We start from the raw sequence: 25,221 nt of genomic DNA on the forward strand, positions 1-25,221 counted from the left end.
TATTTAGTTCCCACCTGCCTGTCCTACACCCTCCTGTAAGGAGAGAGGTGCAGATTTGGCCAGGCCAAATGCAGAGGAACAGCGCACAGCATTTTGGAGACCATTTTGGTGCATCACACTGGGATCTGAACAGCTAAGCCTGCGTCACATTGCTAGTTCCTGTTCTGCGGCAGAGCCCCCTTCCTGCCTCTGTGGGTGCTGTATTTATAGCAGCAGAAGTTCCGTTCAGGCGCAGCCTCTGGGGAAGGGGGATGGGGACGCAGCTGCTAAGGTCCCCCAGGGAAGAGGGTAGGCGCACCTTGCAGCTAGGATCGGCTGGCAGGAGAATCAGCCCACTCGCTGCACTGGGGCTACAGAGTTCTGCCTTTCTAAGATAGGGAGGAAATACACCCAGTGCCACAGCTCCCTCTGCTAGCAGGGAGAATGAGGCACAGCAATGTCCCGCCCCAGCCCATGTCACCCCCTGCAACGTCATATAAAGTGCATGACAGGGGAGGAGATCCTGTAGGGCAACAGGCTGGGGCAGGGTGCCCCCTAGGGGCAGCTTGATACTCCCCTTGCAGAGTGAGCCTTGTTACCAGGGTGTTTGTTATCTCTCCTGTGTAGGATCTTCATAGCAACCAGTCCCCTCAAGACAGGGATTCCAGGAAAGAACCCAGAAATCCTGCTCTCACAACGGTAGAGACCAGAATCTGTACTATCTGTTCATGAGCTTAAAGGCTACAGGCCAGGTGCTGGACTGGTGCCAGCATAACCCTGTTAGCTTGTGACACCAGCAGAGGATCCAGATCCTGCCTGTCTGGCTACATACAGAGGCATGTCAGAGAGACTTCCTGTTTCACTTACTGGCATGAGACAGATACAGCCACTGACAAGTGAAGCCAGGTGCCTTCTAGCGCCCCCTGTGGGATGGCTAGCTGCAAAGCACTCTGGCTGCTAAGAAAGGACATGGACATGTCTGGGATCTTGAAACAGACTTTCCCTTGGTTGTCTTGTGGGGAGGAGGGACAGACACAGACCCAGAAGCACCGCTGACTGCTTTGCTCTTTTATTGGGAGTGCGGCATGGCAACGCAGTCTCACAGCCAGAAGAACCAGACAATGAACAGTTAGGAGCCGCCACCTCCCAGGCCTCTGCCAACAAAGAGAAAGAACCACAGAGGGGAGGGGCAGCTCAACAATGGAACAAGCTGCTTGGAAGATACAGGAACTGGAGAGAAAGTGGCCAGCTGGCCCCACACTGGCATGGGTGGTGTGGGCAGCAGGTCCTGTAGAGAGCATGATACTGTACAAGTCTTTATCTCCTATTGAGATACCCTTTCCTTTTGCTTGTACTGCCAGTGTCCAATGTCCCAGCTGCTCTATGAACAGGCAAAGGGGTAGAACAGGGTGGCGAAGTCATCACCGAATTGCAATCAAACCAACATCCATCAGCTTCTGGATTTTCTGGGCTATTACTGGGTTCTTTAAGTGTCTGCAGAGAGGAAAAAGTAGTATCACCCCAAAGCACTTGAGTTTGACACTTCCATCACCTACAAGATGCAGCTGCCTCCAGGTTGGGGCCCAGTGTCTTTTTATGAAGGATTCCTTGCCTGTGACACAGCCACTTCTGGGGTGGGATGCAAGGGTCGGGGGTGGTTGGTGTCAGACAACTCTGCTTAAGAGGGTAAAGGAACATCTTGCACATGCTTGAAACTGATGGACTGTAAGAAGTCCAAACTTCCCAGAATGTGGGAATTCAGCCAAGGCACTGGGGTGAACACCCTAACTCTTGAGAAAATGCTATGGGCTCTCTGATGTGGACATGGTCCCCTTCTACAGGGACCAGCACAGGATAATGGTTTTGGACCCAACAGCACCACTTAAAGGCTGAGCTAAGCAGTGTTATAGGTTCCTTATGAAACACACCCCTATGTGGCTCAGCAGGAAGCAGAATGCGGCTCCTCAGGAGCTAGATCTACCCAGACCCAAGCTCCAGTCACCCCCACGTTCAGGCAGCCTCACTCACTCGCTCAGCGCCTGTGGGTCCTTCTGCATCTGCTCTAGGATCAGCCGCATTGCTGGGTCACTCATGATCTGCTGCACCTCAGGATCAGCCATGGCACGCCGCTTGACCTCCTCGGGGTTGTCGTTGCGATTGTACTGGGCCATGAGGCAGCGCTGATAGCCGTCGGCGGCTTCCTGAAGCAAGAATGGCAGGGGCAGCATGAGGAGCTCTGTCAGAGCTAGCCACTGTACCCTGGCTGGTGAGGGGTAATGGTAATGCCATGCAAGGTTGGTTTGGTGACAGGACACAGGCTCTAGGCCTTCTCAGTCATTAGTCCTTGCAACCTGGGCCTCAAGGGAGCACAGCCAGAAAGGATCCCTGCCAGGGAACCTTAGCAAGGCATTTCAACACAGCTTACCCTGGGGGAAGGGCTGTCTAGCTAGTACATTAAGTCAGTTCAGTTCAGCACAAACAAGCCTGCTCCCACACCCACAGACAAAACAGTCTTAGGGTACAGGACCATTGTGATCACCTAGCCTGATCTTCTGCATAATACTTTCACCCAGACATGGAGCCCAATGATTTGCGGTTGAAAACAGGTGTCATGCTTACATGGCTTGTGTGACAGACTGTGTAAAATCTCAACTTTCAATAAAAAAGTTTCTAGCTCTCACGTCTGCAGAAAACCTTCCAAATGGGACCAGCAACAGACAGTTCTGTTTGCCTGAGTCCGCAGAGAGCTTGACAGTGATTCAGAGGGGCCAGCTCTGCTACCCCCTCTTAATCTGATTAAAGTGTCAACTTGAGAGCCCAGTTTGTGGTCAACGTTAACTAGCTGTAGTGGATGGAATGGAAGTGACGCTCACAATTTTCAGGTTTCAGAGTGGTAGCCATGTTAGTCTGTATTAGCAAAAACAACGAGGAGTTCTTATGGCACCTTAAAGACTAACAAATTTATTTGGGCATAAGCCCTCATGGGCAAAAACTCACTTCATCAGATGCATGGAATAAAAATACAGTAAGCAGAATATATATTATAGCACATGAAAAGATGGGAGTCGCCTTACCAAGTGGGGGGTCAGTGCTAACGAGCCAATTCAGTTAAGGTGGAAGTGGCCTATTCTCAACAGTTGACAAGAAGGGAGGAATACCAAAGGAGGAAAGATTACTTCCGTAGTGCTAACAAGGCCAATGCAATCAAGATGGCCCATTTCAAATAGCTGACAAGAAGGTGTACGCATCAGCAGAGGAAAAATTACTTTTTGTAGAGACCCATCCACTCCAAGTCTTCATTCAGGCCTAATTTGATGGTGAGTGGATGGGTCACTACAAAAAGCAAAAAGAAAAGGAGTACCTGTGGCACCTTAGAGACTAACAAATTTATTCGAGCATAAGCTTTCGTGAGCTACAGCTCACTTCTTATGCTCAAATAAATTTGTTAGTCTCTAAGGTGCCACAAGTACTCCTTTTCTTTTTGCGGATACAGACTAACAAGGCTGCTACTCTGAAACTTACAAAAAGTAACTTTCCCTCTGCTGATACCCACACCTTCTTGTCAGCTGTTTGAAATGGGCCACCTTGATTGCATTGGCCTTGTTAGCACTACAAAAGTAATCTTTCCTCCCTTGGTATTCCTCCCTTCTTGTCAACTGTTGAGAATAGGCCACTTCCACCTTAACTGAATTGGCTCGTTAGCGCTGACCCCCCACTTGGTAAGGCAACTCCCATCTTTTCATGTGCTATAATATATATTCTGCTTACTATATTTTTATTCCATGCATCTGATGAAGTGGGTTTTTGCCCATGAAGGCTTATGCCCAAATAAATTTGTTAATCTCTAAGGTGCCGCAAGGACTCCTAATTGTTTTCACAATGTTCAGAATGGGGAGTTGTGGCAGGAAGCACAGAGGAGACTCAAAAACCAGGAGAAATAAAGAGGAAAGAAATAAAGTACTGAGCATAAACAGAAGTCTATTTCCCCACTGAGCAATGAGTCAAGGCAGCAATGAATGAGCTACAAAGGTAGCTGTTCTTATAAAGGTTATATCCCCTGATCTCTGTACAAGTCCCATTAACTCCAACAAGGATCCTGCTGGGCATTTATATCCTAACCCACACACCATAATTAAGCCTAGAATTCAGCACTGTTTCCCAAAGGAGTTTGACATCTCTAAGCTAGCACAGCTCTTTTAGAGGGGCACGCCCAGTCCTGATTTAGATACCAGCGATGGAGAATCCACCACAACCCCAGGAGGCTGTTTTAGCAGTTAATTATGCTCCCTGTTAAAGAGTTACTTTACCTTATTTCCAGTCTGATTTTCATTCTGTCTTTGTTTGCTACATTAAAAAGCCCTCTGCCGGCAGGTGGAGAAGATTCCTGAGAGCACTTACAGGCCAGGATCAAGCCACCTCTTTGGCTCTCCAACACCAGACGGCTGCTGGCAGTATAGTACTGCTAGGCATCAGATGCTCTCACCTTGCAGTTGGAATCCAGGTCGAGAGCTTTCTGGTAGACGTCCATGGCTTTAGTATAGTCCTTCATGGCTTCTAGCGCTGCAGCTTTTCGGGTGTAACCCTTGACTGCAAGCAAAACACAATCCCTTGGGGTTTACGCTTGCTGAACACTTCTTCCCTGCCTGTGCTTCCACTGCAGGTCGCTTTTGGTAGCAAGGTCAGCAGGGCATGTGACACACTGATTAGGAACCACAGGCCCTGGCCAACAGGATGAACTTAAGGTATGTTCAGCCTGAACTATTCCACAGGCCTTTACAGTATCAGCCCAGGGCTCCCCCCTCACCTCAGTACGTGGTGGCTATTCCACACAGTGTCACATGAGAAGATAGGCCAGCCAAGGTGAATTGTGAAAATCACCCCCCCGCCAGTCAGACACAGTCACTTACTAAATGTAGGCTCTAGCCGGATACATTCTTCACAGTCCTAAAGGAGGGAAGACACCATATTAAGTTCTCTTTCCAGTAAAGTTATCAGGCTTGTCATTTTATTAGCAAGACACCTGGCCTGCTTCATACCGACTCCGTGGGTCCTCAAGCACCGCCCCCCCCAAAAAAAAACAAAAAAAAAAAAGGGGGGGGGGGGAAGCTCAGCACCCACAGGGCCAGATTAATCTTTTGTGGGCCCCAGTGCCTGGACGGTGGCCCTGCCCCATGCTCTGCCCCAAGGCCTGCCCAGCCTCTTCCCCGTGAGGCCCTGCTTGCCGTTAGCAAAGGGGGTGGAGGGGGAGGAGAGGAGCACCCATCAGCGCCTGTGTTCATACTTATTTAACTGCCCTAAGCAAGAAATGCTGCCATTTCACAAGCTGCCAGGCCAGCCAAGAAAAGGCCTATACTTGAGCGTGGAGCTTCTGAAGGGTTAAATGCTTTGGAAAGCAATGTTCAGAGGGATGGTGGGGTTGGGACACAGGGCTGAAAGGTTTAAAGATGTTGGCCAATCACCAAACCTGGATTGGAGTACAATTAACACAAGCTGTTGGGCAACTGGAGACAATTCTAAGCATGTATTTTCAGCTCTTTGGGGCAGGGATTGTTCTGTGTTTGTACAGCACCTAGCACAATGGAGTCCTGGCCTGGAACTGGGGCACTTACAGTAATACAAAGAAATCATCATCTCTGGGGACAGCAAGATGACATCCAGGTTTGTTGCGAGGATGACAGAAGCCCTGGTTTGCTGCTGGCCCGGAGCCCTAGTAATGCATGTCTAGGATGGACTCAAGAGACAAGCGGCCTCTGGTGCTTACCTTTAGCGCTAGCGGGAATTCCAGGAGTTTGGTGTAGCAGGCAGCTCTGTTGCTGTAGAGTTTGGCATCGTTAGGGTTGCGTTTGATGGCTTCTGAGTAGTGTTTCATTGCTTGGGGATAGTCCCCTAAGAGGAGAAGAGGGCAGTGGTAAATCATAGGGACCCCTGAACCCCTGCACTCACTCGTAAGCACTGCACTAACCCATTCACCAGAGCATGGCTTAACTCTTCCCTCCTTTGCCACACAGCCCAGGAACCTGCAGTTCCTCTTTGCTTCAGCAATAACTCTGGAAATCAGGCTACCCACTTCTGCTGGATTGACTATGGAGTGAGGCTGGGCCGACAACATCCCAGGATGATGCTATAGAAACAGCTAATGCCAGATTCAGTCACACCCCCACAGCAAGGAAAATTCCAGGATACATGAGGCATGCTCCTTTACGACTACTGAAGAGACTGGCCCATTAACCCAGCCCTGCCTATGTTGCAGTGCTCTTCACTGACTCCTAGTCAAGCTTTGAGAGTCCTCACCTTTCTGGAAACACTCGTTGCCTTTGTTTTTCTCCTCCAGAGCCAGATCGGGGTCAATGTACGCCAATCTCTCCTGCTCTTTCAAGATCTTCTCAGCCTGTGGAGGAAGCATGGTATGATGTAACAGACCCTGCCCCTCTAAGTAGTACCCCCCACTCCTTGGCAACATATTCTATTCACTACAGACTGCTCTTTGCTTTTTGCATCCAGGCTGCAGTAGGGTAAAATGGTCAAGACACAGGGAGCTGATGGGGCTTGAGAACATGATGCCCACACATGGTAAATGCTGCGAGGAGCTCCAGTAGTCTCCCCATCCCTCACACAAAGCCACCCAGTCCAGCAGGCTCCCCACGGAGTGCTAGACAGAGTGGCCATGCTGTAAGCCAATGCCAGACAGAGGTCAGGCTGAGTTACTACACTGATCCACTTTCACCTGGACTGGCTGCTCTCACTCGGATACCCACAGATATCATGCAGCAGTAAGGAATGTGTTCCAGCCGATGGACAAGTCTTGTAGTGTCTTGTAGTGCTGCAGCAAAGCAGCCACCCCAGTGCTTCAAAACCTCCCCCTTTGTTTGAAAAGATCATGCTTCTAGCTTTCATGGCTGTAGTGAAAACTTCATGCAACTGAGTTTAACAACTGCTGATGTCTGCCCAAGTCTTCAGACAGCTGGAAATAATACCTCAGAGAGGGGTAAATTCCCCCTCCTTGAATCTAGTTAATTCTATGGTTCCCACTCTTGCTGGCGGCAAGAAGTGTGTCTGCAAAAGGAGGACTCGAACAAAGGATTAACATAAGGTGTCAGGGACTCACAGCCATGGCAATAGGGAAACTTGGCAAAAATCATGTTTCCAATACTACGTGGAGCCCTGGAAGCCCCCTAGCTACAAACATGCTATGAGGCTTGAATTTTAGAGTCAGGACGATGTCTCTGCTCTGCCAGCAGGGGAAGGCTGTGCAAGTGGGTGCACACGCTGCAGCAGGCCCTACATGCACTAGGGAACACGACCCCACACTCACTTGCTGACACTTCTTTAGCACATCTGGAGTCCGGTGCTCAGCCAGAGACTTGTTATAGAACTGGATGGCTTCCTTGTACTTCTCTTCCTTGAAGTAAGAATTGCCAATCCTTGCATAAGCTCTGAATGTGGAGAAAGCAGCCAGCATCAAAATAAGGGCAATAGGGGACAGAAGTATAGCACCTCCCTGCACAATCCTCCCTACTGAAGTTTTTCTCCCTGACCCAGAGGACCCCTGCAGAGGAGAGTTTGGGGTTTGTGGCACAGCGGTCCATTGCGACAGCGACTAAGACCCAGCAAACTCGTTTCAAGTCACTGGCTAATAACCATAGCTCAGACCTGGGCTGGATTTGAACTAGCAACCTGGAGGTGAGAAGTTTCTTCATGCATAACTAGAATGCACTTGGATACACTGCTGATGAGGGTGCTATAGGATCCCAAGGAGAAGGGCAGGTGGCGAAGATGCTTGCTACTGTAAGCCCCAGCCCCATGGCGGATTCACTCACTTGGCGATCTGCCGGTAGTCCTCCCTGTTCTCACGCCCCACCTCAATGGCCTTCTCACACAGCTCTCGGCACTTATTGTAGTCGCCTTTCTCAAAGTACACCGCTGCAAGGGGAAAAATGCATGTGACACCACTTCCTACCACCTGCATTGTTCTTCTAGCAGAGCCCCAATACCACTCAAATTAAGGTTGCGCACTCTGTTTAAAGGCTGACACTTCTACGTGCTCTAAAATCCACATTCTGCTCATATTGCTTTGAAATGTAGCGTGCCTCATGGGTAGGGTCCTGAGAAAAATTGCAGTTTTTTAAATTAACACCAGTGTCATGGGGAAAGTAGCAATTTTCACAGAATGCGGCCAGGGAAAGGTCACTTCTGTACTCCTTGGTATAAAACTGGCTACCTAGTTCCCCCTGAACTACTGTGACTTTTTCAACAGGTGGAGGAAATGGGCACCTGCACGCACCCATTTCCTTCTTGGTGCGACTGTTAACATTGAGCAGCATCATATCAGAGGAGCAGTTTGGGGCTGGGGGGGACTTGGCAGCCAATTTTATGTGAGGCACACCACCACTTGGAATATGCATTATGAGCTTGTGTGAGCTGAGCAGGGTTGGGCTAGATCAGCATGTGGATGGGAGACCACCAAGGAACCCCACAGGGAAGCATACCATCTACTCCATCAGCCTCAGTATGGGGCGAAGGGGCACAGATATGGTAAGAGACAGACTCCTTGTACCTATAGGACATACTACAGCCCTTTTGGTAACTCTGGGGACTCAAGCATGTTCCAGGTCAGATAATTCCATTCTTCCTCACTGCTGTTTCAATGGTTATAACATTCTCCTTAATCTTTCTGTCCTCTTGACAGACAGCTGTCCCATTTCACCCCAGAGGTTGCTGCGTCTCAGTGTGAGGGGGGGAGAATCTCTTTTAGAGTTAGACTTTGGAAGCAGCACCCTCAAGATCAGACTGGAACTTGCCACTTACCTGCTTGGTTACTAATGTAAGTCATGTTGGTGGGATCCAGCTCTTTAGCTTTGTCATAGTGCATTAGTGCCCCATCAAAGTCTTTCTTCTTGTAGGCCTCGTTTCCCAGCTCCTTCTCCTTCAGAGCCTGAAAATGGGGGGAGGGGAAGGAGAAAAAGCATCTCCAGCTGCCATTGTATCAAACTCTTCAGCTCTCTTAGGACTTACAACCCAGGTCTGGAGTCCAAGCCATGAGCTGAGTCCTGGCCTATGCTACAATATCTTTCTAATGACCAGTGCCAAACATTCACAGGCTTTCCTAGCATCACCCCTTCCCACCACCACTAGAACCAAGGCTTGTGGGGGCACAAGTGTTTACTTCTAGAGCATGGTGCTTACAAACACATGCAATATTGGTATTTCCTGCTGCCAGGAAACAGACAGCACAAGATTGGAGGGGAAGGTTTCCCACAGTGATGTGTTAGCATTTTTGTCGTCAACTGGAAGCCTTGCTCTAATTACCTATGTTTCCAGTCCAGCGATAACACATGGAGCTGTATGATAAGACAATTTGCAGGTTGCATGGAGGGCATCTACAGGTGGACTACAGACAAGAGGCTAGTCTGGCACACTAACACTGTGCTACATTCAGGGGAGAAGCGAGCCAGCCTTCTGCATACTAGCAAAGGTTAATGCACTTGCCAATTGGCATGGCACATTTCTAAGGTAACAAGGCAACTTATTTCCTCCCACACTGAAAGTCAGCTCAGTGGGCCTTCATAGCCTTAGGCGCTGAGCTCTAATGGAAGCCAAGAGGAACTAACGGTGTCTTTGAAAACAGTCAGGCCCCAGTGCAACATCCTTTCCCCAGTGAGAAGATGAAGGCTGGGGAGGCCTTGCCTGCTACCAGTTCTTACTTGTGAACAGATTAAGTGCCTGATTTTCTAACAGGACCTCCCCCACCAAACCCTGAGGTCTGAACCAGCTATGGACAGTAGTTCTTAGAACAGCACCTATTGAGGTCAGGCCCCTAACCTTGGCTGTTTTATTGCCATAGGAAATCCAGGTGCAAGCAGAACCCAAGATGAATTCCTTGCCCTGGCCACTGACCCTAGTGCAGGTAAAAGCCTAACCATGAAACTTACACCCTCCTCCCAAGCAGTCAGTTGCCCCTTAACAGAGGCAACAGAAGCACCATAGCGATAGCCTGTTAACCTAGTGAACACAAAGGAAACAAGGTTATGCAGCCTCAGAAGAGAAGGGTCTGTGCTAAGGCTCCTGTCATAGGGCCAATGGTCAATCTGAGCTGATCAGCTGACCTACTGCCCTGCACAGCCAGCCAAGTATCTGCTCTGTTCCTGAGACCAGTGCATCTTTATTAGAATGCCTTGCAGCCCTACTCAAGGTCATTCCCTTGCACCAAACCCCTTCACCCAGCTTCTTGCACATGACAGGAAGCTTTCAGCATAACAGGACCAGGTATTCAGCTGGTAGTACCTGCTTCTTGTTCTCTGGGAGATCCTCTTCCATGGGCTCTGGCTTGGGTTCCTTTTTGGGTGGAGGGGGGGGAGGTGGAGACATGGCTTCATCCTCATCGTCCCCACTACCGAGGTCAACTCCCAAGAGCACACTCAGCGTGGTCATCACTCGTGGGTCCTGCAGCTTCCTGAGAGAGGCAAGGGGGAGGAGTGAGTAGCTGGGAGTCATTCAAACAGGCCCTACAGACCTGGCTTCTACATCTTGGCCAATTGGGATGATGGAAGATAGTTTGAACCTCCAACTCCAGGCGCTGGATTCTCCCTGCTGTAGCCTAAGGGAAAACTCAGGAAAGCCAGATACCTGGGAACCACCTTGGGAGCTAAATACTAGCTTTCTATTCCCTCTTTGCAGCACCTTTATATTTTGCACAGCTTGGTCTTCACCTGCATCGCTGCTCCTATTTCACTTGCCCCTTTGCTCTTCCCCCATGCTGCTGCCCCCAATGTCTACTTCAAACCCCTTAACACCCTGCTACTATCCTGCTCTCCTCTACAACATTCCAACCCAGAGCCCCTCACGCCAGGACCCTGCCTGTGCATCTGAGGGGCAGCATGAATGGTTACAGTGATCCGTATACACTCTGCCTTTTGGCTCAAGGACACGGCCTAAAGGGTTATGCATGACTGGGCATCTTGGATCATGCATACCCTGGGATGGCATGGTGTGGAATGGGGAGCATGGAGGCAGAACAGCTACTGTTTGGAGAGCAAGGGAGACCCAATGCATGAGACTCAGGACAAACTACTCTCAAGAGGATGAAACCTTACTCTTCCCAAGATTACACCACAGCAGAACCACCCTCAGCAGAACTGGGGTAGATCCAACTTACGTTCCCAGGTCAGAAGGCTTGTTCCGGAGCTGTTCAATCAGGTCTTTGTAGCTGGGATCATTCAGCAAGGCTCTTGTGCGGGGGTCGCTCTCTAGCTTCTGGTAGAGGTTTGGCATGTTAAAGGGGTTCATGAGCTTCCTCTCTGTGTGGGGCAGAGCATAGAAGCATAGACTGGTCATTTCAGCAACCAAGTAATCCCAAGAGGATCCTTATACAGGGCATGACATTTCGGCAGCTATAAGGAAGCTGCGGCCTGCATGGCTAACACAACAACCAACCTCTGCCGAGTGATACTTGCCCCTTGACCAGATGCAGGGGCGGGGAGCCTTGTGAATAGACTTGTCAGTCCCACGTCAGGGTTGAAAACTGGGCAAGCGCAGTTGCCTGGCAGAAAGAAGGTAGCCCTAGTCCTAATTCCATGGCACCTTTTCTCTCCCATGCTCCTCCTGCCCACCCAAGAGCAGAGCACAGCCCCTGAAAAGGCACTTACTGTAGGTGCAGAGAGGAGTCTGATCTCTGCAACTTCTCAGTGCCAAGCATTTAAGCAGGGTGGCTTGGAAGAAAGCAGTATTTATATATTAAGTGGAGATCTCTGGCTGCAATTCCTGCTCCCCCAGTTCGTTCCCTCACCTGCTAGCCTGGCTTCCATGTTCTGGAGCCCCTCTTTCAGTTGAGAGTTCCCCGGCTCATGTTTCAACCCTTCCTCATATGTCTTCTTGGCCTCTTCAAAACGATTCAAGAACTCCAGAGCAGCTGCCTTGCGGGAGTAGCCCTGAAAGCAGGAGAGAGGGATACAATGGGGCGGGAAGTCATAAGGTCCCAATGGAGGATGGGATGAGTCCCCACACTCATGGAATTTCAGCATCACTACATCCCACCCCAGACTCTAGCATATTGGGGCACATCGGAATCTGAGCAGAGCAACCTGCCTCTGCAACATTTAGGCCCATGTCTCCTGTAAGGTAAGGAATAAAAATCCCCAATATCCTGTGCAGGAAAACAGACACCACTGGAGGACAGAGGTTTGACAAGCACATCTTTGTAAGCTGCCACTGTGTTATAGGTCACCTTCTGTGGCCCATGCCCAGAGCATATGAGTCTGTCACAGCCCCCAGCTATAGAGCCTAACCTTTTAGCTCAACTCATGGCTTATAGCTCTGAAGGTCTGTGATTCAGTCCCCAGTGACAACGAACATGGTGGTCAATACATAGAACAGCCGCCACAAATGTTACTTCCAGAGACTGGAAACCGCTTTGACTGAAGAGAAATTCCTCAGGGTTAAACTCAAGACATGTGGGTTCAAGTCCCTGCTCCACCAAACTGTAGGTGATGTTGGGAAAGTCAGTCTCTCTGCCTCATTTCCCCATCTGTAAAATGAGGTTAGCAGCACTGCTTTGCCTCACAGGGGGATTGTGGGGATAACTATCTTAAAGATTGCGAGGCCCACAAATACTACAGTAATGGAAGCCATATAAGTACATTAAATAAATAAAAAGCTGGGATTTTCCCCAGAGTCCTAAGGGATTTGTCACCTAACTCCAGCTCCTTTGAAGATCTCAACCAAAAATCAAAGGAATTCCTCTTAACAGCATGTTTTCATGTTTCATGTTTTCAGAGCACTGAGGTATCATTTATTCCCGGTTTAAACTACAAAGATAACATGGTTATGCTGTTACAAAATACAATTTTTCCTGACATATGTGACTAGGAAGAGCCAGGCGGTAACCACATTTTAACTCCAATTGGCATCTATTGCAAAACATGACTCTCCAACGACCAAGATTTTAAGGCACAAAGTCACCACTGTGATCAGTCTGACCTTCATAACACCAGCCCTAACGTTCAGTCCACAGGCAAGACAACACGGTTTAAGAATCTAGAGAGGGACCCTCACCTTGCCCCACTCTGGCTTGAGCTCAACCGTTTTACAGGCATCCTCCAGTGCTTTCTGATACTCCCCTTTCTTGGCGTAGGCTGCAGATCTGTTGCTATAGAGCACATGGTTCTTGGAGTCTAGTTTTATTGCCTCCGAATAGTGCTTGATGGCTTCTGCAATGTTGCCTGCGCTCAGGGCTTTGTTACCTTTTTCCTTCAACTCATTCACCTGTCGGAGGGAGAGCAAGAGCGAGCAGGGGATTAGCATGATCAGATGTGGGTGGAAGTCTCGAAGCAATCCTCTTGCCCTTGAATTATCTTTCCCAACTCAAAGCATCACAGGCAGGAAAGTGATGACTTTAAAGACTGTCCCTTGTTATTGCCTCTTGAGTTTTTCCACAAGCAGCAGCTGCTTGGAGTCTTACTGCAGTCAGCACTTGGAAAAGGAAGAATAATTTTTCACCAGGAACCACTCTGACTCAATACCTGCTTGAAGGGAGACATACTGCCTCCTTTAACAGTCCCAGAAAGGTTAATACAAGAGCACGATCAGCGTCTTGACAGCACAGAGATTCAATAAGAACTTGGAAACTGACATGGCTGTTCTGACATGGAAGTTGTGCAACACCAAAGGACTCCAGATTTCTCAGTAAGAGGTCTGTGAATACCCCAGATCAGAGATAACCAAGTCTATCCCTCTTGCAATTCTCACCCAACCAGCCACTTCTCCCCTTTGGAGACCCCTCATGGGTGGAACTCTCCCACATGACTGACTCAAGTAGTTTAATAAACAATGGCCAAGAAATGCCATCAGTTTCTAGGAATATGCAGCTTGGGCCCATCAGTCCATTCAGAGTCAAAGGAAATTTACCTATGATTTAAGCACCTAGCTCAAACACTCCAGAGACCCAGAAGTCATCAGGTAGTTAAAGTTGTGTAGGTGTGACTTCCCTGCAACCGTGAACTGATGGGGAGGCAGTACCTCTCGAAAACCCAGCAACTGCTAGCGAGTCTCAGCCAAAAGAAGGCAATCACTGATGACTCACTTCAACAGCACATCAGGTTGGAACTCTCTCTAATGAGCTCCTTAGGAAGGCTGCATATAATATTTGCATTTTTCTCACCCTGTTACTTCCACTCTCCAGGTACTTCATAGCATGAACTCTGCCGTACAAACAGAAGCATGTCCCAGTTACATCCAAAGTCTCCCTTCTACAAGAAGGGGTGTTATGATGGCTCCCTATAAGCTGTGTTCCAATGCTATCTCCCTTTTAAGTGCTGATTGGGGCTGAGCATTAACGGATCTTTAAATTATATGCCATGAATGGCAAAATAATTACTGCCTCTAAAAGCTTTTGAATGCTCACCCCAAATTAGCTGACAGTGTAAGAGCTTTACTATCTGGGGCGGAAGCAGGAATAATCAAATTTTAAAAAATAATTTGACATTCTACTTCAATTTTCAGGCATCTGACAAAACTGGCACTCCAGTTTCCGGGCTTGAGAGCTCAGAGATGGTGCTACAAATTAAGAACTTTTTTCCATTTTAGAGCTGGATTTACATTCTGATACAGGTCATAAGCAAAGAGTTTTGGTGGGCCTCATCCCAATCCACAGTGGATGTTTGTATGCAAGATAAAAAGCCAACGTATAATTGTGCAAAAACTGGGCTTTTTTTGCTCAAGTCAGGGACCAAGACAGGAAATGAAGAATGGCACGGAGATAAATCAGGAGTTATGTCTGCAGAGGGGGGAGACAGGAGGAATTTCTTGAGTGGAGTGGGGAGGCAGTTGCGATTGACAGGCATCAGCAAAGATGTGAGGAGGTGGAACTTAGGGCTGGGATAGCAGGGGGTTGCAGGTCAGGACTGAGGGGCATCAGCAGAGCTGTATGCAGAAGGAACCAAGGACAGGAATAGCGGGGTGGGGCCTTGTAGTTCAGGATTGTGGGGCATTGGTAAGACAGTGCTTGTGTAGGAGGCTCATGCTGGCCTCATCCACACAATACCTAGGCTCTAGCAAGCACAAGTGCCTCAGTTTCATTAGTTCTACAGCAACATGAATTTTAGACCAAGATGCGAAGTTAAACTCAACTGCCTTACTCCAAGATAAAGCAGCTCCCTCAGGTCGGTGATTTGCTGTGCTCCAAGAAGCAAAGTCAGCTGTGCAGCTAGAAGTTAGTGGAGAGAACAATTAAGAGCCCTTCACCCATGCAAAAGCAACAGGCTCTCTTCTGGGACAGGCAGGAGGGAGCTTCTGGTGACATGTATTATGCCAGCTGTAGACTGCTCCAAACATTCCCTCCAATGAAGATACCCCAGGGGCTCTTTACTGCACCTTAATAAGCCTTGTTTAAGCAGCAGCTCAGCTGTGTACAGCTCCCATCTCCAGCATGAGAATGCAATGCATTCTTCACCCCCTCCCCAAACAGTTTAACGTTGCTTGGAGACCTTAACAGCTACTCAACAAGAACAATTACTCCTACCTAGGCACATCTTCTATGGTACGGGTATGAGATAGGGGTGTGCATGCATATGCAGAGGTGAGGCTGAAAATGTGGGGGGATACTACTTCCATCCCAGCTACCCAGCAACACATCTCCAGACAGTCCCTTGAACAACCCCAATCATACACATTTAGTTCACAACCAACTCAGACTCCTAGTGCTGCCCCCTTTACTATCTCATACATATTTTCATGCCCCGCACTTTATAGTTCCCCTGATGCTCCTTGCTCAGCTGGCTGCCGCAAATCACTCTATCTCCTTCCACACCCCTGCTCCCCAGACACCCCACCACCACCAACTTCCAGGACTCCTGGCTACCTCTCTTCACAGCTGTTCCATTCCAGTGTCCCAGACTGCTCTTCAGTATCTACCGCACCCCCTCAGATCCCAGCCACCCTCTCCTGAGTGCTGTCACCCCAGCACCCACACTCACTTACTCTGCCCCCTCCCTTCCAGGCTCAATCTAGACTAGGATAAAAAAAAAAATCTTAAAGCCATGTCAGCAAACACATTTGGACACTCAAATGCAACCAAGGTAGAATGGTCTTTGACATGTGTTAGCTGGTAGCGCAAGGTCAGCGCAAGGGAGAATTTACCCTGTCCAACTAGCCCCTGCTAAAACACAGCTTGCCCCTGTCTACATCAGGGTGCTAAAATGTATCCGGCAACAGGCTCTTAAGAGACACCTTTTAACCTAGTTTAGACAAACTCTCCTACTCCAGCGCCCTTCACTGACTCCCTGGCTATGTCCCACCCCCCACCCCCCCGCCTTACCTCTTCCCACCCCCAGACGCCATCCCCGGGCTGCTCCTTCCTACCCTGACACCTCCCGCCTCCACGGGTTGCCTGAGGGAGCCCCCCGGCTCCATCCCTTGTAGATTTCAACCCCTGCCCCAGGCTGCAGCCCGCCCGCCCGCCCGACATCGCCCGGCTTTCCCCCTACCCCCACCTCGTGGGCCGTCCCCCAGATCCACCCATAGGCCGCACCGCCCCCCTCCACGGCCCCCCGCTCTCAGACTCCTCCCCACAGCGGCCCCCCAGCTCCACCCCCCCCAACAGGCGCCCTCTACAGTCCTCCCCGCAGGCTGCCCAGCTCCCACCTTCACACCCTTCCCTCAGCGCCCCCGCCCCTCCAGGGGTCCCCCCAACAACCCCCGCTTCCTCGGCCCAACCGCCTCCCCCCCCCCCTCAGGCCCCGCCCCTCACCTTCTCCATGGCTCCGGCTCAGGGTCAAGCTCTGTCTACGGGACACTGTCGGTTAAGTCTTCTCCGGCCCGGTCTACCCCGTCTCACGCCGCCTTCTGGAACCTGCTAGAAGCCTCCTGAGCCGCCCGAGCCGCCCCATTGGTAGGTACACATCTGGGCCCCGCCCTCCCAACACCATGATAGATTAGAAGATGTGTCGCTCATGGGCCAGGCCATGCCTACTCTCCGCCTCCGCCGCGTCAATGAAGGCGGGGATTATTGCGATAAGCACAGTGATAGGTGAAAACTAATGTCAATCGATACTAGCCCCACCTACCCCGCGTCTCATAGGTCTGGCGTCCTGCCAATCAATACCACTCTGAGGAGCTTTACTACCGGCCCTAATTTTGATTGGATGTCAGCCTAGTACCACGCCCCCTGCTCTGCCCATCTGATTGGCCAGAATCTCCAATAGCCTCAGCCATTCTCAAAGTCCATTGGTCTGCAGACCCCCTCAGGTTCCAACGGCCGTGCCCATTGGTTAGAGCCAGTTTCTGGAATTTTCCATCCTTTTCATTGGGTTTCAGGAACAAAATGACGACATGCGAGGAGCTGCATCCTGATTGAGCGGAGCGGGTCTGCGTCATGAAGACATCATCCCCTTATTGGGCGACTCCGTGGGGCGGGAGGCGGCTGTGAATGGAGCCTGTCTGATTGAGCTGGAGTTCTCGGGGGGGATGGTGGTGTGGTGTACAGCCTGGTTGCCCGCTAGGGTGTGTGAAATATTTGCACATACTTTGCACGGCTGCAATACTCCTGGGTTCTTTACACGTGCCTTGCACACCCTTCACTGGAGAATCCTGTTTGCATGCACCTTGCAGCTCTGAGGCTGGGGAACAGGCTGCGTCGGTGTCCCCCCAATGTAATCAGTGTGTAATTTTCACTTAAGTTCTCTTGGGCTTTTGCACCCGGCCTGCTTTCCTGCTGTGCCCTTAGTTTACACATCCCCTGGGTGCTGTAGTGCAACTATTCCAGTCCCACTTGCCCAGAACTATTATTCTTTGCACAACATTCATTGTAAATGAATAAGTGCAAAAATTGTGCATCCCAGGTTTAAGAAAGTATTCCATGGTACGCACACAGTACAAAATTTGTACATCATGGTGTGACAGCTATTGCAACCACAGGCAGTGTTTTTGAAGACTATATTGTATTAAATTTATGAATGTTTAGTGTATCAGGGGCCAGGGATTGTATGCAACTCTGTGGGGTACCACAGCTGCTCCAGAAACAAAAAAACAGTCCCAGAAATTGTAACCAGCTCCAGAAAAATAACAATCCTTGGGTGTTTTCCATATTAGGTTCAGGCTGGGTTTTCCAGAGACTAGAAAACAAAGACTTTGGGTATCTAAAGGCTGAGTTTAGAGAGACTTCGGGGGGTCTCAATCCTTGTTGAAAAGGCTTTGACTAAGATGTCATAAGACTGATGGGTAATTTCTGTTATGTTTAGTAAACATGTAGGCACTTATGTTGTTTGTTGTATTTTCTCTATGCTTTTTTCTTTTGGTCCTTAAAATGTACTCTGCTGAGAAAGATCTGTGTGGTCACACTGTTAAAAACATTAATTGTCCTCAGAGAGAAAACAGCCCAGGCACTAGCCTTTAGGCAGAATGGCTGGCTGCGGATGTTATAGTATATAGCAGGGGGCTGTGCAGGTGCAAACTTAAAACTCTAGCTCAGCTGGGAGTGGGATAAAGGTCCCTGCCCAGAGACAGGTATTGGTTGGAGCCCTGAGCCCTGACTGGGCATACCTGGAGGGGCCACACAGATGAAGAATATAGGTGCAGTTACCCTGAAACTGTGACACATGGCATGCAATGTTATGCAAAATGGGTATATGCTAAAATTAGGCACTGTGGTGTGTATGCTATAATTTTTGTAAGTGCAGTGTACAGCAAAGAGCATGGGTTGCATAATTTCTGTATACTTGTGTATTTCCCAGGGCATGATTTTTGTACATGGTGCACATGCCTTGGGGCATGTTCTGTACATACGTGTACCTTTGCATGGATTCACCCCTGCAGCAATTTCACTAACTCAGTGTCACTCCTAGGAATTTACCTGATGTTATGAAACTGCCGGGGTGTTTTCCTCTCTCACTGGACACAAATCTCAGCCTTGTTTTCACAGAGGAGTTTCACTGTGGGAAGCTCTTATAGAAGCTGCAGTGCAAACTGCTGGGCAGCTTTCTGTAAAATATTTGTAGGGACTGATGTGGGGGAGGAACAGGAAATCTGCTGTGCTTTTGTTGCATTATAACAAAGAGAGTGAGGGGGACAGAGTCAGGACTCTTGGGTTCTATTCCCAGCTCTGAGAGGAGAGGGGGTCTCATGGTTAAAATAGGGAGGGTCTGGGAATCAGGATGCCTGGATTCTGTCCTTAGATCTAGAAAAGGAGTGGTGTGTAGTAGTTAAAGCAGAGAGGCTGGTAGTTAGGACTTCTGGGTTCTGTCCCCATGGCCGGCCCACAACATTTTGGCACCTGAGGCGGGGAGCTCAAATGATGCCCCCATGCCCCCTCGCTTGGGCCAAAACTTTGAAAGGTCTTAATTCTGCCTTCTTCCATTTTACTCCTCTCATGGTACTGCTCTGCTACCTACCCCAATAAAGGAGAACTAACAACTTAAAATGCCTTAATCAAAAATTTTAAGTAACACTTAATTTTCAAACGCCTGAACAGCAAATGTAATTTTTCTTGTCTGCATAGTAAACACTGGCATTTGTATTTGTTTGAATAATCAAAGTGGTGCTTTCCGTGCCCTCTTGGTTGCAAAGATTTGAACTGCTTCCTGCTGAAGGTCCACCGTCTGGGCCAGCTCATGCTCTATTGAGATGGTTGCAAGGCCGAGCAGCCTCTCCTGTGTCCTTGTGGAGCATAGATGTGTTTTTATTAACTTCAGCTTGGAGAAGCTGCATTCTCCACTGGCAACTGCTACAGGAAGTGTTAGAAGTATGCGCAGAGCAACAAAAGCATTTGGAAAGAGGGTGGCCATCTTATTTGTGCACACATGTTCCAGAACAGCCTTTGGAGTTGATCCTGCTGAAATGTATCTTCAAAGGGCTTTCAGTTCATCACCTAAATCACTCTCATCAATATCGCGCATGTCATCATGTGTCTACACTGTCTCTAGTGCGCTGCATTGTTGGTGTAGGTCTTCTTCGGGTATAGTGAGGAGCTTTGGAATATCATACAACATCCCAAATATACTGCTGTGCTCCTTGATCTGCATAAAACATTCTTCAACTGACAGTATTGTAAAATCTAGCACCTGGTTAAAGAATTCAACTTTGAATTGTTGTTTGGGGTCTCTTATGGGATTATTCCATGCCTCATAAAGCAAAATGTCGTCTTCTTCAGTGACTCTTGTATTCTTGAATGGGTGGGAAAATAGCTTCAGTGTGAAGTTCCTCTGCCAACTTCTGTGCACTCTTCAGAACATTTTGAAATCCCTCATCGGACTGGTAAGACTGTAGGTATGACTTTGCTTTGTCCAGTTGTTACATTGCTCCAGATATATCAAGGTCAACACCTTGGAGTCTCTTGCATACAACGTTTATTTCAAACAGTAAGTCATACCACAACACTAAGCCACACAGAAATTTGAAGTTATGTATGTTTCTGGTGATTCCATTTCCCTCTGCCACTGTTCTCCCACGAACAGTTCCTGTCATAGAATTATCCTCCATAATGGCAACTATGGCATCATCTATCTTCCCAATTTGGTGTTTGATAAGCTTTATTGCCTCCACTCAACTTTCCCATTGTGTGGCACTCAGTGGTTTCAGTGTCAGAGAGGATGTTCCCAGATGTTGCTTCAAAATTTGTCATCGATGAGTTGATGCAGAGAAAAATACATAGATGCTTTGAATTACATTAAAAAATTCAGCAACCTCACTAGAAGCTGATGCTGCATCACTGACCACCAAGTTCAATGAATGAGAACTGCATGGGACAAAAAAAGCTCGAGGGTTTAACTCTCGGATCCCTGTCTGCACTCCTCTGTTCTTTCCTCTCATGTTGGCACCATTATCGTAGCCCTGACCTCTCGCAATTCCCGTATCTTCCAGCTTTTTAAGAAGCACATTTGTCATACCAGCTCCTGTAGTATCATCAATGTCAATAAATTCTAGAAAATGCTTTCTGACAGACACCACTGCAGGGACTTTTTCACTAGGTTCTGTTGTTGTTACAAAACACACCATTAAAGTCATTTGTTCCGTATGGCTGACGTCAGGTGTGCAGTCCAGAATAACAGAGTAATAGCTTGCTGACTTCAGATCTGCCACAATCTTCTCTTTGACTTTTGTTGCCAGTAACTGTATGATCTCATTTTGAATTGTTTTTCCAAGGTAGCGGTGTGTGTACATTTCTTCGGTGGTGACTCTTCGTAGATGCTCCTGGAGTACAGCATCAAACTCAGCCATCAGCTCCACAATTTTAAGGAAGTTTCCATTGTTTGGCAGATACAGCTGATCTGAAGTGCCAAGCAGAGCTAGGTTTTGGGTAGCAAGCATTCTCACAATGGCAATTAACCTTTTCAGAACAATTTTGCCAGTAAAGAGACTCTGATGCAATCTTCTCTTGATGCTGATCATCTATGGTGGCCTTTAACCTTAGTCTCATCTCAAGCTCTTTCCACCTATGGAATGCTCTCTGGTGATTTGCTGCTTTCTCAAGGCATGCCAGATTTCTAACCAGATTTTTCCAGTCCTTTGTTCCTGTAGAACCCAATGTGGCTGGAACATTAGACTGAAGAGTTTGCAACAAAAAGAGTATGCAGCATTCTGGGTTTTTGAGTACATAAGCCATGGCCTCTCCACTTTGTCACCATTGGGAATTTTACACCAGTAATGCGTTGGTTGGAAACTTCTATTTTCATTGTCTTTGAGGAACATGAAGTTTTTCACTTGCTGTGGCCCAAGCTGAACAAGGAAGTCCCTCAGGCTGCTGTTCAAGTGGGTCCACAGTCCTGGATCATCTAGACTTAAGGAACTGAACTCAGCAGCAGCTGTTTCTTGCGCCTCCACCACACTCTTCTCTGATCTATACTTTTCTTCAGGAATGTGCATGGTTACAGCCATTTGAGATGGAGATATGGATGCTGCAGTAACTGCCTGATCACCTGCACTCTGACTAACTGGAAGATCAGGCATCTCCTCACCACTCACATCCTCACTGGGGCCAGAAGGCTCACCGTGAACATTTGTGTCTATGTATCTTAGGGTTAGCTCCTTCCTGCTTAGATAGAAAAGCTTCCTTTGCTTTCTTTCTTTTTCTGAATGCTGCCCCAGGGGGGCGTTTTCTCCTTTCACTCATGACTGCTGTTCTGTGCCAGCTATAGTGGCTCTCAACACTCAGTTGAAGGGGACAAATAAGCAGGCTGGTAGCAGGGTCTGAGTGACGGAAGATATCAGCATCTTAAGGGCCTAACAGGCCCTACTATTTCAGTTGACTGCCTGTTCTCCTCAAGTGGATTCAGGGAAGCAGCAGGAAACAGGAAGCTCCCTGGGAAGCTGGTGTTAATCAGGCCAAGCTGCTGGGGGTGCTAGAGAGGTAAATAAGAGGCTCCTCCCCAGATCTCTCCCTGCAGCTTCTGCTGCTTTCTGTTATTCCCTCTCACCTTTTCGTCTGCCTGCCAGTTATGTCTCTTGTGCCCTCCTTCCTCCAGCGCAGCACTCCACCATCTCTGTGCATCCAGAGCAGAGAGAATACATATGCCCCAGCAGCAGACACAATTTTCTACACTCTGGGTCCTAGTGGCGCCCCCCACAGTCTGGCACCTGAGGCGGTCGCCTCAGTTCGCCTCATGGTAAGGCCAGCCCTGTCTGTCCCCAACTCTGGAAGAGCAGTGGGGTCTAGTGTTCAGAGGGAGGCAATTGGGAATCAGGACTCCTGGGTTCTGCCCCTTGCTCTGCTAGTGACCTTGGACAAGTCATTTTGCTGCTCTGTGCCTCATTTTCCCCAAGGTGGGGAATAACACTGATCTATCCCCAGGAAGTTGCAAAACTATTGATCACTGTGAAGTGCTTTGTAATCCTTCAAAAAAAAAAAAAAAAAAAAAGGACCAAGCAATGGTATGTGGTGATAAATGCAGAGCTGAATCTTGAAGGCTTGTTCTATGATCTGCAGATCTTCCTAAATCAGGATTTCGGGACATAAAAGAGGGTGCCCTGCTCTTTGGATAGCATAGATCTGAAACAACTGCTCCAGAGACTAGCAAAAGGCCACATCTCCCAGCAAGCAGTATCTATCTGTCTTCTGGTGTGACTAGCACTGCTAAATTTAGTAGGGTTGCTAAGGCACCCTGCAAACTCAGGAGACAAGGATCTATTTATAGTGATGAAGCTAGCCTACTGTGCTGTTTAAATGTCCCGGGTGCGTGAGTCCCCTTTGCAAATGGTTTCAGAGTGGTAGCCGTATTAGTCTGTATCAGCAAAAACAAGGAGGAGTCCTTGTGGCACTTTAGAGACTAACAAACGTATTTGTTTATTAATAAATTTGTTAGTCTCTAAGGTACCACAAGGACTCCTTATTCCCTTTGCAAATGATTGCTTTTTAAAGTAGCTAGTTATTTCCTGGTTCCTGCCCACAAGCAGCTTAGAGGCAGGTTGAGAGCAAGAGTCACTGAAGTTAAATTACAGCTTGTTTTGCCTGGGATTCTGGGAACTGTAGTTTGCAAAATTGGCTCCAAAGTTTTCAGTCTCCCAGGTTTCAAAGTTAAGCCTGGTCCCAAGAGTCCGAGGGGCCAATGTGGACGAATTCTGTTCTGTGTTTATGCTTAGCGCTTTACTGACATGGGTGAATTAATCCCCTGTGTGATCTGGGGTGATAAATAATGTTATCCCCATTTTATGTATAAGGAGCTGAGGCGTACAGGAGGGAAGTGGCTTGCCAGAAGTCAAACAGCTAGTCAATGGCAGAGCTAGGGATAAAACCCAGGAGTCCTGGCTCCCAGGCTGCCCTCGTTCTTCTAACTCACTAGAGCTCACTCCCTTTCCAGGGCTAGGAATAGAACTCAGGAGGCCTGATTCCCAGCCCAGCCCTGCTCTAAGCACTAGATACCATTTCTCCCCTGGAGCCAGGACTATAAGCCAGGAGGCCTGACTCCCAGCTCTGCCCTGCTCTAACTTACTAGACCACACTCCCCTCCCAGAGCTGGGAATAGAAGCCACGAGTCCAGAATACAATACTACAATGAACGTAATTATTGAGGGGCAGAGTGGTCCAGTGGGTAGGGCTGCAGCTCAGGACTCCTGGATTCTAGTCCAAGGTCTGCTGCAGACCTTTCTCTGTGTGCCTCTATTTCCCCTCTCACCTTTTGTCTAATTGGACTGTCAGCTGTTCAGGGAAGGGATTGCCTATCATTGTGCATTGGTGGCACCTAGCATGGCAGGGCCCAAGTCGCAGTTGGGGTCTGTACAGCACCCAGCACAACGGGTGGGGCTGGCTGTGCTACAATAACGCACGGTGGGGGCACAGTAATAGTAAAATCAGCTAACAGCAGGGAAGAACACGGCCATTATAGGCCCTCTTGCTGAACTCAGGCTCTGGATCCCATTGCGCCTGAGATGCCATCTCCATCTCAAGACACTGAGAGGCTCTGCTCATCTCCCTGAGTTTGCTGCCTCAGGACCCTTTATTGGCAAGGAAGAGGAAAACCGCAAGAGCCTGGACGGGGGCAGGACTACATTTCCCAGGATTCCTTGCACACAGTTGGGCGGGTCTTGGAAGTGCAAAGCCCTTGGTGAGTTTCAGTGTCAGCGCAGCAGCAATTTTGTCGTTTCTCCCGCCCCCCTTCACAAGCCAAATACCAGGTGCAGTAAATAAGGGAGAAGAATTTCTCTCGACTGCTCAGGGACCAACCAGGGAGGTTGGGCTGGGAGCCCTAGTGTTGCGTTCCCTTCTGTGCTACCATGCCAGGGATTCTCATGACCCTGCCAGGCAGGAGACTGTCTGGGGCTTTAGGGCAGCTTCTAGGGGGCTGGGGCAAAGGCTGGAACCCCTGGGTGCTGGGTAGTGTCAGGAGGGGCACGTGGAGCAGCAGGGAACCAAGCACTAGCAGCCTTCTCCGTGGCACGGTCCAGTTGGTGTCAAGAGCCTTCCGGAGCTGGGCAGCTGCTCCCCCACTAGGTATGGCGGCTAAGGTGGATCTGACCACGTCCACTGACTGGAAAGAGGCAAAAAGTAAGTGTGAGGGGGTGTGTGTGCGCGCTATGCCCAGTTACCCCTTCCTTTTGCCCATGTCTCCCTTTAGCTGGGCATCATACAGCCCTTTTGCAACGTGCCTTCACCTAGGGCCACTTACCCTGCCTAATTTCCACCCCTAAGGGCATTTGTCCCTTCCCTGGGCACCATGCATCTGTGCAGGGAATCTGTATACCAACACGGAAGTCCACCCCCAGGCATGGAAAAGCTGGAGGCTTGTTGCCACAGTGCATTGGGTTACTTAAAAACTGATACAGCTC

General features: G+C 48.9%; 2 protein-coding genes across 6 annotated transcripts in view; one reads left to right on the forward strand and one right to left on the reverse strand.

The window, feature by feature from the left end:
• Positions 1 to 1,032: 1,032 nt before the first annotated feature.
• Positions 1,033 to 17,014, reverse strand: STIP1 (stress induced phosphoprotein 1). The gene is made up of 14 exons (XM_007070316.4): positions 16,718 to 17,014; positions 13,027 to 13,236; positions 11,762 to 11,903; positions 11,132 to 11,273; positions 10,261 to 10,429; positions 8,785 to 8,911; positions 7,797 to 7,899; positions 7,292 to 7,412; positions 6,271 to 6,367; positions 5,741 to 5,865; positions 4,887 to 4,923; positions 4,463 to 4,566; positions 2,008 to 2,180; positions 1,033 to 1,473 (listed from the first exon to the last, which is right to left on the reverse strand). The coding sequence occupies exons 1-14, from the start codon at positions 16,724 to 16,726 to the stop codon at positions 1,401 to 1,403; spliced, it is 1,632 nt and encodes a 543-aa protein (XP_007070378.1). The 5' UTR covers positions 16,727 to 17,014; the 3' UTR covers positions 1,033 to 1,400.
• Positions 17,015 to 24,485: 7,471 nt separating this feature from the next.
• Positions 24,486 to 25,221, forward strand: part of MACROD1 (mono-ADP ribosylhydrolase 1) — a 184,083-nt gene continuing 183,347 nt past the window's right edge. For 4 of the 5 annotated variants that reach the window (XM_037905031.1, XM_043551515.1, XM_037905032.1 and 1 more), the window contains exon 1: positions 24,507 to 24,940. In XM_037905031.1, coding sequence (XP_037760959.1) covers positions 24,670 to 24,940 — 271 coding nt within the window. In that variant the 5' untranslated portion in view covers positions 24,507 to 24,669. Of the gene's footprint in view, positions 24,941 to 25,221 lie in introns of all 5 variants that reach the window. The other variant, XM_037905034.2, reaches the window with a different exon arrangement.

Source organism: Chelonia mydas, chromosome 7 (genome assembly GCF_015237465.2).
Source record: "Chelonia mydas isolate rCheMyd1 chromosome 7, rCheMyd1.pri.v2, whole genome shotgun sequence".
In the NCBI taxonomy this organism is placed as follows: Eukaryota; Metazoa; Chordata; order Testudines; family Cheloniidae; genus Chelonia; species Chelonia mydas.

What these genes read in the sequence shown, in the direction of transcription:
- STIP1 (XM_007070316.4), bottom strand. An exon ending in AAGCCTTCTGACCTGGGAAC is followed by an intron (nt 10,430 to 11,131) that starts GTAAGTTGGATC and finishes TGCCTCTCTCAG; the next exon opens with GAAGCTGCAGGACCCACGAG. An exon ending in CAACGAGTGTTTCCAGAAAG is followed by an intron (nt 5,866 to 6,270) that starts GTGAGGACTCTC and finishes TTCTCCTCTTAG; the next exon opens with GGGACTATCCCCAAGCAATG.